The sequence below is a fragment of the Pongo abelii genome, chromosome 16 (assembly GCF_028885655.2).
Source record: "Pongo abelii isolate AG06213 chromosome 16, NHGRI_mPonAbe1-v2.0_pri, whole genome shotgun sequence".
In the NCBI taxonomy this organism is placed as follows: Eukaryota; Metazoa; Chordata; class Mammalia; order Primates; family Hominidae; genus Pongo; species Pongo abelii.
In genome coordinates this window covers 95210155-95222368 of record NC_072001.2, presented here as the reverse complement: position 1 = coordinate 95222368, position 12214 = coordinate 95210155, and the positions used below count along the sequence as shown (strand labels likewise).

At 48.2% G+C, this 12214-nt stretch overlaps 1 protein-coding gene across 8 annotated transcripts in view; it reads right to left on the bottom strand.

Moving 5' to 3' along the window:
- SLCO3A1 (solute carrier organic anion transporter family member 3A1) overlaps positions 1 to 12214 on the bottom strand; it is a 323050-nt gene that overhangs the window by 55671 nt on the left and 255165 nt on the right. For all 8 annotated transcript variants that reach the window (XM_002825852.5, XM_024232723.2, XM_024232724.3 and 5 more), the window contains one exon: positions 8530 to 8793. In XM_002825852.5, the coding sequence (XP_002825898.3) occupies positions 8530 to 8793 (264 nt within the window). The remainder of the gene's footprint in view (positions 1 to 8529; positions 8794 to 12214) is intronic.

Sequence of the window (12214 nt, the reverse complement as noted above, 5' to 3'; positions counted from 1 at the left end):
CAAGGATCACAGTGTCTACAGTGTCCCAAGCTTATTTGATGAGTGAGTCCCCTGCCATTACATGTCCCCTGCCTGTACAAATGCAGGAGGACCAGCTCTGATCTGTTGGCCCCCAGAGGAGGCCACTCAAAGAACCCCCACTGCTTCTGGCATTCACTGGCAATTGGGAGTTCACATAGAATCATCTAGGGGGCTTCGAAAACATCCAGATGCTTGGACCCCTTCTCTACCCACAGAATCAGAATTCCTGGGCTGTGGCCCACACACAGGGTGGTTCAAGAAACTCCACAGCTGATGCTGACTCAAACTCCTGGCTGGGAAACAAGGGCTCCTCAGATAAAGTCCAGATGCTTCAGAAGGGCAATGCTAAGGCTTTCAATAACTCATTCACAATTTCACAAAAGCCTCCACGAGCAGCTTCAGATACCAGGAACTGCTGGTGTGGGAGCAGCCCCTAGTCTGCCTTCTAGCATGACCTTTTCTAAAACCAGACGTCTAGCTCCCAACAGTGTCTTGGGCATTCCTGTCCACGTGTCTCTGCTCATCCCTGTCCCCCATCCCAAAGCTCTTCTCTCTCCATCCACGGGAATCCTGCTCATCCTTCCAGATTGGGATGAAATGCTACAATCTTTGAGCAAGTATCTCCAAGTCCCCTCTCTCTGGTCCTCAGTTCATCCCTTTGAACCTCCTGCGAGCCTTTCCACTTTCTACCCTGTATTCTGGGCGCATTAGCCAAGTAGCTACAGTTAATGTGACTAAAACAGTTCCGAGTCACATATGTTTGAGAAGTATGAATCTCAGAGAGGATCAAACAGCACACAGGTTCCCAAAGTTATTTGGCCATGTAACCATTTCCCCATCCTTCTGTTATTGCTGCTGTTGATTTGTTTTTCCCTGAGCATCTCAAGGGACCCTCATTGGGAAATGCTGCCTTCTAATTATTTCCTTCATTTTTTCATTCAACACGCACTCCAGGAATATCAACAAAGTGCCAGGCATCATGCTAGGCACCCTCACATGGTTTGTCTCAGGAGCTTTGCTGAAATAACTTGAGAAGTGCAGCTGTAGCCTATCTATGGACCTATCCCTCCAGTGCTGTCCACAGCAGGTCCCCTATCAATCAATATTGATAAGAACTTAAGCCAGTGACCAGTCTGGTCCGTGGGGACCTATAAAAACAACTCCTGTGACATGGCAGAATGTAAATCACAGCCTGGCACAGGATTCCAAGCATTTGGGAGGGCAGATGGTCTCCTTCACCATGGAATCAGGAGAGAAAAACTTTAACAGGAAATCCACACACAGGAAGAACATGGTTCTGAGGACACAGTGCATGATTAAAAAAAAAAACGCTCAGCTGGTTAGCCGGCAGAAGAAGGACTCTCAGATCACCAGGCTCCTCATGATAACATTATGCTGAAAAGCAGGCACAGGGTTTTAATTAAGAAAAACATAGCAGAAACTGACTGCTAGATGGTAATGGATGGAGGAGGCCGAGATGCAGAAACATGAAGTGGGTCCTGTGGCCAGGCCTGAGCTGTGGAAAGGCATGAGCTGAGTCCTGTGGCTCCTGCTGAACTGTGGGTGGCACCGTGGTGGGGCGGGGGTGAATGTGCTGCCTGACCAAGATGTAAAGCACCTGCCAGAAGATAGGCAAGTGACAACATGAAGCCCAGAGTCCCCAGGGCAAGTCAGTTTTGGCACCAGGGCTGGCACATCCTCTACCATTCAGCAGCCAGGGTGCCAGGAGCAGACCCTCTCCAACACAGGTAGTCACGTGTGGGCTGGTGGTGGCACTCAGGACACCTGACGCTCTTGCCAAGTCTACGTCCATGGATGACGCTCTTGCCAAGTCTACGTCCATGGATGACGCTCTTGCCAAGTCTACGTCCATGGATGATCCATGGATGACGCTCCTGCCAAGTCTACGTCCATGGATGACGCTCCTGCCAAGTCTACGTCCATGGATGACGCTCCTGCCAAGTCTACGTCCATGGATGACGCTCCTGCCAAGTCTACGTCCATGGATGACGCTCCTGCCAAGTCTACGTCCATGGATGACGCTCTTGCCAAGTCTACGTCCATGGATGACGCTCTTGCCAAGTCTACGTCCATGGATGACGTTCTTGCCAAGTCTACGTCCATGGATGACGCTCTTGCCAAGTCTACGTCCATGGATGACGCTCTTGCCAAGTCTACGTCCATGGATGACGCTCTTGCCAAGTCTACGTCCATGGATGACGCTCTTGCCAAGTCTACTCAGGCCAAAACCCTGAGTGGGAAGTAGGGGGCAGGGGAGCTTTAGGGAAAGCGGCAATCCATTTACTCCCTCCCTTATCACATAGCAGGCAATGAGCACCTGCTGTGTACCAGGACATGAGCAAAAACAATTGCAGTCCCTGCCTTCATGAAGCGTACAGAGTAAGTGAATAAAGGAAAATTATTCACACATATAAAGGAAAATTATGATGTGCCTTGGAAGGGGTACCACCAGGTCAGGAAGATGTTCCTAAGAAATGACACATGAGCTGATGTCTGAAGATGAAATCGGAATTCCAGTAGAGGGAACGAATGCAGAGTCCTAGGAGGAGGAGCCTGGGGTATAAGGAGAACTAAAAAGAGGCCAGTGAGGTAGGCGTGGAGGGAACAGGGCATGACTGGCATGAGAAGGGTTTGGAGGGACTCAGAGACCACGGAAGGACTTTGCCTCCATCCCTTAAAGCAAGAGGCAGCAACTTGATCAGATGTGTTCTGAAAAGATCACAGCATGGACAACAGCCTGGAGGGCCCAGGGCATGCTGGAGTGTGCAGTGTTACCTTGTTAATGTTAACAAGGACTCTCAGATCAACAGAGATCAAGAGCAGGCTGGAGAGAGACTTGAGTGGCAAAATCAGCTGAACTCCAGGATGGACTGCACTGTTGGAGGGGAGGGGAGGTTATAAGGACCCAGGAGGATCTCAACTCCTCAAAAGGTGAACCTTCTCCAGAGCTTGGGCTCTGCATGGCCTCTTTTGGAGGGGGAGCAGGCTGAGCAGAAATGTACGTTTCTCAGACACAGGAAGGGCTTTGTTACATGGGCCCCAGCCTGATTCTCTTTCTCCTCTTTCGTCAGTTTATGAACAATTTAGTGAACCCTTACAGGAAACGGGAAAGAGCACGGGATTTGGAATCTGGAGAACTAGGTCCGGCCCAGCCACAGGAATCTAAGTACCTGGTTTAACATCACTCACCCCTCCCTGTCTCCCCAACCGCCTGCCAGCTTTGGTGTCCTGATCCCTGATTAGGACAGAGGTTAGTAACATAACCACCCCATCAGCCACCTTTGGGGGCCAAATGGGAGGTCGACGCAGGAGCTCTGGAAATCATAACTCATCTCCTAGATTTGGGTGGTAGCTTTAAAGATCCTGAGCCTGAGGCCCCAGCCCTGCCCACTCAGCTGGCAACTGCTGGCACCTGCTATCTTTTCTGGGACAGGAAGAGACCACTTGGCAGTCAGCGTGAAGCGCTCAGTGACAAGAGTGCTCAGCTTTTGATTGCCCTGCTCTTTCAGTGATCAAAGGAAGGACTCTCCCTTTGGATTTTAAACCTCTGGTGTGGTTACACTCATCCCAGCCAGAAAACCTGGCAGAGGGTCAGGACAGGCCAATGGTTGCAGGGAGTTGGTTCTTCCCTTCCTTTTAGGCTGCAGCTGTGTCTGGAAGACCCATCATTTTAGGGTACATCTGTGCTGTTGCAGCCAGCAGCTGTAGTTTTTGTACACTCTGCTAAGAAGTCAGTTAGCACCTGCTGACGCCACTTATTCTTTAAGAGAGTGTACATTTACTGTCAGAAGTGGCAGCATAATGCCATGGTTAAAAAGACAGACACAGGAGCCTTCGCCCGGGTTCGAATGCCTTTCCTTTCCATCTACAAGCCTCACTTGCCTTACTGGTAAGTGGTACCAATGCCTCCTAAGGTTACAGGGATGAAATATGGCACTGCACAAAAAACAATCATTACCTGCTATCTGTGCATGTGTCCACGTCTATACATACACGCAGGCTGGCAAGAAAGTATTCACTTATTATTTCATTCAACCAGTATCACCTACATGCTATGCACTGTTCTGTGCATTGGAAATGAACAGATGAACTACAGCTTCATCCGTGGAAAATGCATAATCTTTGGGCAGACACAGACAAGCAGAGAGACTGCCATGGTAATGTGTTCATAGGTGCTTTGCAGGGATTCTGTGGAACTCAGAGGAACGCAGCTAACCTAGCACCGGGTACACAGGGGCAGGTACACACAGGGGCTTTGGGGGGCTTCCTGGGGAGGTGAGAAAGAGTCTAGCCCAGAAGTGAACTGAAGGAAGAAGGGCATTCCAGGGAGAAATAGCAGCAAACAAGAGACTGCCTGATGCATTCCAGGAACTGTACAGAGCTGGAGGGAGAAGGCAGCTGCAGAAGAGACCCTCGTCACATCCATCAAGGCCTCTCAGGGCAAGAGATGCCGGAGACAACTTACAATGAAGCACAAAACTGTGGAGATGATATTTAATACACTATCTGATGATGATACTGTACATTTGTCTATTACAGTCCCTGAACTTCTTCCCTCCAGGTGTAGCCTCTCACAAGCAATTCTGCAAATTCTGAGCATTTGCTGGATTCAGCACACTAGTCGCAGTCTTGCCCACACACAGCTTACCATGTAGGAAAGGGGAGGAGAGAACACAGGAGGACGAATGGGAGGTATGTAAAAAACAGGCGATCCAAAATGCAAGATCAGGGAGGAGCAGAGCCAGAGCCAGGTCTTAAAGGAAAAGTTATTTGGTGGCACAGCTGAGAAGTAAAAATGTGCCTTGGCTTGGCCGGCCCCCACATCGGGGAGATAGTGGCGTTTAACAAACCCAAGCATTTGTTCATCTGCTTTCTGCATGGTAAGATGGTTATGGGGCTGTTGCTATAAGATGGGGACTTCCAGGCTGACCTGGAGCAAGACTCTGGGCTTTCCGTCTCTCAGCTTTGGATAAGGGTTGCAAACCCAAATGATGGCTGACTGTTGGAAGCAGACCTCTGAAGCCTGCTTTTTTTAGGGGAATGTTCTGAAAATCGAACCACAGACTCAAACCCCCATATCACCAGAGCTTGGTTTTCTCATCTATAGACAGGAATGAACAGTGATACTGACCTTACACAGCTTTGGTAAAGACTAAACCAGACACCACATGTGGAAGCTGAGAGGAGTTAAGTGATGTGGCCAAGGCTGCATGATTAAGAAGCAACTGAGCTGGATTTTAACCTGGGTGGGTCTGCCTCAAAGCAGACAGCCCCATTCTCTCCCAGGAGCAGGAGAAGACTCTAAGTTCCAGAGAAGACGGGGCTGGAAGGGCTCTTCCTGGCATAATGCCAGCTCTTCTCAGGGGCCTTTGCTGTCTGCAGAGCATGGCAGGGGACACAGATTGATGGCCAGAGAAGAAACCCATTTGCAAGCTCAGACAAAACGGATGAGAAATTGCAACTAGAGGTTTTAGGAGCAATGTCAGTTCCATGTATACATGCAACGCTGTTCAGCTTATTTAAACCCACAAATGTGTAACACACTGCATGTATGTAGCACTGCATTTGCAGCGTGGGTTTTCCAGGATGCAAACTGGATGAAGGGTTTTGGAATGCCAGGGCGCACTGCATGGTGCTTTTGGTGGAAAAGCTCATATAGCAAAAACATGTGTCTCGCATGGAGAAATCAATCACGTAAACGACTGTGGCCCCACTTCATGCGCTGGCACGTGTAAAATGTGTTTATTAGCCTAATAGCTCATTTCACTGTATTTTGGCTCTTAAGGAATCTTGCAGAAACACTTTCTTCCTGTCCTGTTGAGACATCCTTTTAGTCCATTATGGACTAATTGCCTCTGGGAATTGTTAATTCTAAATTAAAATCATTAACCATCAGAAGCGAAGCCTGTGTGTATACAGATCACAATTTGTAATCAATATGGCCTCGCGGGTCCTAGACTTGTCTACCTGACTGCGTACTTGTCAGCTCAACGGCAGCTCACCCAGTGCTTGCTTACCCTGTCATTGCTCTGGCCTTGCCTATTGCACCCTAGTGGAATACAAGCTCCAGAACATAAATCACTTTAGTCAAGGCTGTGCTCAGCACCTAGTAGGGTCTCAGTAACTACCAATGGAATAAAACAAATGAGTTAATGAGCGACTGAATCATGACCCAAGAATGCTGAAGCCATGGCAGGCCTCAAGACTTGGCTCAGCTCTGCCGCTGACCCTTCCCTCACCCGCGACTCCTGGCCCAGGAGTGGTAGGCTTCTTTCTGCCTCTTTGCTGCATTTTTGTAACCACCTGTGCTGCTTGTTATTGTGGTCCTCAAAACAGTGGACTGCCTTTGCTGACTCGCAGGCCTGGTCCTATGTGGGATGGGGAGTTCTCTGATGGCACCATTGTATCTTTTTCATCTTTTTATTCCCAGAGATGAAAGATAAGTGATTACTAGTGCAGCTTTTACAGTCAGAGCCCTAGGGAAACAGGGTCATCATCCCGAGGTGGGGAGCAACCTGGAAATGCTGTAGTCGCCCAGGGCCAGGATGTCCTTTGAAAGCCACACTCTCATGCCTGCCCAATTTATTCCTAGGGCTTTAATTACCAGGACACTTTCTATGGATGGCTGTTGTATTAGGGGAGTCGCAGGCATCACTCTCCTGCTACTAGGGGAGTCGCAGGCACCCTCCTTGCCTGGGGGCTGCTGGAAGTGAGCCTATTTTATTAAGCACACGTGCATGGGGACGGGGGCATTCCAAGCCAAGGCAACCTTAGAGGACACAGATTGGCTGGCCTTCTCATCTACCAATGCATTCCGGAACTTAAATTTTATGGATGATTCCAAATTACAGCACTGGTAGAAACCATCATGGAACATGGGGCCACACATAACATTAGGATATTAAATTTGTCTCTTTTCAGAAATAGCACAAGTTCTTGAGATTCCTCATGGACTAACAGGTACGATTAACAGTCTTCTGCAGCAGTGCTTTCATTCTCGAGACAGCACTGGCAGTTAGGAACTGTGTTATTACAGTTTTACACTTGTGGAAAAGAAGCAGGGGGCAGTTAATGATCGCAGGGCTGGTGAGGAACAGAACAGGGGGCTGAGCACAAAGCAGTTCAAGCTTCTCTCCACAAATCTCTAGCATCTCTATAGAAGGCGCACATTGTTACACAGAAGTTTAGTAAACAGACTTTCACTGCTAGGAAATGTCTAAATAAAGCACAGGAGGACTGCATCTGCCGCTGCGGAAGGCTGGCCCGGTTGAGTGCTGCATTCCTGCACAGAGGGGACTGACCATCTCCCTTCTGCATCCCAGCTTCCCTGAGAAGTAGTGCCTGACCTTGCTCCCGGCTGCATGAGCCCACTCATTTCTAAAATCCAGCAGGACTTCAGGGGAGCTGAGCAAGGAGTCGTATGCATTAAGGAACCCCACACATACCTCACCTGATAGTCGCCAAGCAGCTTCTGAGACTGCCTGGCTACATTCACCTCCTTGTCATTTTCCTCGTCTTTAAAGGATTGTGCCGAAGATGGAAACAACTTGGGCGGGCGGGGGGTGGGGGGTGGGGGGGTGGGAGGTTCTCATTCTCATTCTGCATCATTGGTTGTGCTTCACCATTTTGTCAGAAAAGTTGCACTTTTTTTTTTCTTTAAAAAATGATAGCAAGAGCTTTGCTGCATCCTAAAGTGTGACTGTGTCATTAAGACTGGGTTAATATTTCTTTCTGCAGGAAAACATCTCTCATCTTTAGTGGAGACAATGAAAGGACAAAGTGAATGTAAAGAAATGTACTTTGGAGGTGGCTTTTTTTTTCTTTTGAGATGAGAGTATTGCTTTGTCACCCAGGCTGGAGTGCGGTGGAGTGAGGCAGCGATTCTCCTGCCTCAGCCTCCCGAGTAGCTGGGATTACAGGCACATGCCACCAAGCCTGGCTAATTTTTGTATTTTAGCAGATATGGGGTTTCAACACGTTGGCCAGGCTGGTCTCAAACTCCTGACCTCAAGTGATCCACCTGCCTTGGCTTCCCAAAGGGCTGGGATTACAGATGTGAGCCACCGCGCCTGGCTGGAGGTGGCTTTTTAAAGAATGCTGATATCAGGCAAAGGAAGCCAACTTTAAAATTCCTTTATTGCTTCCAGGTGCTTATAGGTGGCCTGAAAGAATTCAAAAAGCTCCACAGAATATTTTGCTTCCTTCTAAAGACATTTATGTTTATTAAATGTCAGGTCCTATATTAACCACTGGGTCCCTTTAACAAATGGTAGCTACTTTATTTTTGTTTTTATTAAGCAAGTCAGGTTATTTACTTCTCACGAATAAGTTAAGCACCTGGCTGATAGAGGCCAGCCATGCAAGCCAATATTATTCTGCCTCCACCAAGTCCCCAAGCACCCCAGTCCTGGGTGCCACCCCTTCACTCATCACCCCCATCCCAATCCCCCTACTTTTCTGAGCAGAGGCAGATGAGGCCACTTTTACCTCTCAGCTGCTGGAAACAGGAGGCACTGCTGTCTGGCTCCAGGGGGTGCCTCAGGACCCCGTTGCTGGGCTTGGGTCTCTCGTATTCTCTTTCGGAGAGCATGGCCTGCTCACTTTCCATGGTGGGGTCTGAGTGCGGGGGCAGGGACTGTGGAAACCCAAACATCAAGAGGGAAGAGAAGAAGAGTAAGGCACCGCAGAGCAGAAAGCCAGCCCACCAGGCTCCGATCCAGCGGGGGTCGTCTGGAGTGATGTCCAGGTTACCTGCAAATGGAAAGAGCACAGCTTAGTGGAGAAAAGAAGGCTGGACCACTGGGGATTTTGCTGAGAATCTCAGTCAGCTGGACAGAGAGGGCAAGGGCTCTAGAAATGACTTGCGGTCGGGAACACTGGCTGCCAGGCTACGAAGCCTATTGTTCTACACCAGTGGTTCTGTTTCTCTCAAAGCTGGAGGCTGATCACATTCCCTCCTTAATTTTCTTGTCTACCGTGTGTTTACATCAGTCTAAACAAAAACAGTGAGAAGCCAGACATTCTCTGAATCTAGGCTAAAACCGGCTTGGCAGAACTGCCAAGGTGTGCTCAAAGAAACACAAGGAAATGTTTATTGTTCAGAGGTAGATTTTCACCAGGTATATTCACTCTTGGCTTCCAAAAAGCAGCTCATATGAGATCCCACTCAATGCCCCACTCACTGTCTTAAATTAGGTTCACAGCTCATAAGGGGAGGCGCACAATAGGGTTTTAGAGCATGGCCTCTGAAGCCAGGCTGCCTGGGTTGAAGTCCTACCCCCTTGTCTCTGTGTGACCCTAGGCCAGTGGTTTGAACTCTCTATGCCTCAGTTTACTGATCTGTATAACATCTATGATGATGGCAGTACTTAGCGGGAAGATCAAATGACCACACCAGACATAAAATGCTCAGAAGAGTGCCTGGCGCATGCTTGGGCACCCAGATGATGGTAGCCTGTTATTTATGGTGAGGGTCCTTTGTTTCCATGCATTAATTAATTAATTAATGCCAACTTTGTTGGTGGCCTGTGGTTTGGCACCAGCTCTCCAATACAAAGCTTTGCAGCCAACTCATGTGCTTAAAGGTGCTATGCATATGGTTTGGTGGCACTGTACCACTATTTCTTTGATTTTGCCAGCTAAGTCACAAGAACATAAACTTTAGCTTACCCTTTGGTACAGTTTTTTTCTTTCTCTCTCTTTACAACTGCCTCGCACAGCACGGCTCCCAGGTGAGCTGCTTAGAAATGTCTCTTTGATAATAAACCATACCCCTGGAACATGGAAGGAGAACTGGGGAGATCTGGGCAATGGTGTATGAGGTAAGACCAACAGGGCTGCAGGCTTGGACCAGATGGATGGACAGCTCTGGGAAGAGTAATGACCACAGACACCAGATGAACACTTCAGCATTCATGAAATGTTCTCCCTGAAGACTCCTCAGCTAGCATTAATGATAATGCCAGCCATCATTTATTGAGGGCTTCCTCTGCACCAGGCATTATGCAGAGCACATTCCTAACTGTTCCAGCCAACCTTCCCCATAACTCTACAAGGCAGGACTTTTATTATCTCTGTTTTCTATAGATGGAGAAACTGAGGCTTAGAAAGGTTAGGTTCCTTGCCCAGGTTCACGGGGCTGAAGAACGGAACACAGGTAGGTATACACATGCCAAGGTCCACGCTCTCACCTTTCTGTTCCACTGCCCCCTTCAATGTCTGAACTTTGTTTTGGGCTCTCTGTAGGGCCCGAGGTGAATGATCAATTCCTGCTCTTTGTGCCATGAGCCTAAGGCCACCAGCTCTTCCAGTAGGTAGCAAGTGGCCTTTGGAACACTGGTAGTCACTGTCCTGGAGATGCTGACATACACCCAGCAGCAATAACAGCACTACAATGGACCAGATGTTTCTGCATAGCTACATGCCGGAGGGGACAGTGTAAGCTTGGATGACTTGGGGCCGAATCCCATCTCTGCCCCTTACTAGCACGTGATACTGGGCAGATTACTTGCGAATCCCAGCTCTGACACTTACTAGCATGTGATACTGGGCAGGTTACTTACCTTCCTTGAGTCTTAGCTGCATCATTTGCAAAATAAAGACAGCTTCAACCTAGAGTGGTTTCAAGGATGACAGGCAATGAGCAAGAATCACCTGATGCATAGTAGGCTCTTTATATAGAGAGTAGATCTTGTTATTCTCACTTTTATGTACATATATGTATATAAATGAGAATCTCAAAATAGGGATCTCTACAGAAAAGGGTACAGCATGGGAAAACACAAGGTGATCTTGAAAGCCTCTTTATGCAAATGAGGGAAGACATAAGGAAGTGAAATTGCCTCTGGTAGCTGAACAGGAATATTTTCACTAGTCACTTACTGTGTTTCTTTACCTGCTGCCAAGCAATGAATGAAAACAAAAGACAGCAAAAGGGAGCTGAAGTATTTCCCTCCATTGTCTCCAGGCTCCATAAAGGGGGAATTGAAAAGCTGGCAGATGTGAGCGGGTAAAGAGAGAGAAATCCTAGCAGTTGTTTGGGGGAACAAAATTAGAAAAGTCATATTTTAGCTAGGAAGTTAGTGACTCTGTTGTTCTATGTGTGAGAAAACAACCCAGGGAGAGGGATGGCGATGGGAGAGGTGGTGGTTTGTGTGAATGTGTCAACTTGCTCCCTGTAGGTATGTGTATGTCTGGGGAAAGCCGATGTTGGCTCACAGTTTGAAAGACGGGGAAGGGCACGTCACCTGTGTCAGAACCAAAGCCCGCCTGCCACCTGGGCAAGGACAGGAGACGGGCCTGTGTGAAGGTGGTGGACAGCAGGATTCTGTAGATCCAAGACACTCATCACTGACTATTTTGGGAAGTATTGATTTTTTTCTCCATTTCAATTATCCGGAGCACTGTGGCAGAGAGAAATAACATGCTGAGGGAAACCGCTCAGCTGTGGAGTATGCTGCCCTGAGGGCGGGGGAGGCTTTGGTGAGTTTGATCTGGGGAAGACAACTAATGGTTGGACCTGTCTGAGAAAAGTCTTGACTCTGTCCATCTCTATAACAAATACTAATTTTTTTTTTTTTTTTTTTTTTTTGAGGTGGATCTCGCTCTGTCGCCCAGGCTGGAGTACAGTGGTGTGATCTTGGCTTACTGCAACCTCCACCTCCTGGGTTCAAGCGATTCTCCTGCCTCAGCCTCTCAAGCAGCTGAGATTACAGGCACCCACCACCATGCCCGGCTAATTTTTGTACTTTTGATAGAGATGGGTTCCACCATGTTGGCCAGGCTGGTCTTGTCTTGAACTCCTGACCTCAGGTGATCCACCCGCATTGGCCTCCCAAAGTGCTGAGATTACAGGTGTGAACCACTGTGCCCAGCTAACAAATATTATTTTTATGAGGCATTTTGGCTAGTTATGGTGAAAAATCTCCCTCCACCTGTTGGCAATTGTCCATCAATGCTCTACAGACACTATTTCAGAACTAGGGATATTGAGGGAGAACTTTCTGTGGGGCTGGAAGAGGACAGTGTGGTAGATGTTATCAGTGTCTGCACTGGATCCTCTTCCTCTGAGGACAAGGAGGATGACACCTCCTCACTCTGTGAAGTTAGGTGTAACTATAAGCCACAGAGCTTTGCCTATGAAATGTGAGCAAGGGGACATATATCATTTCTG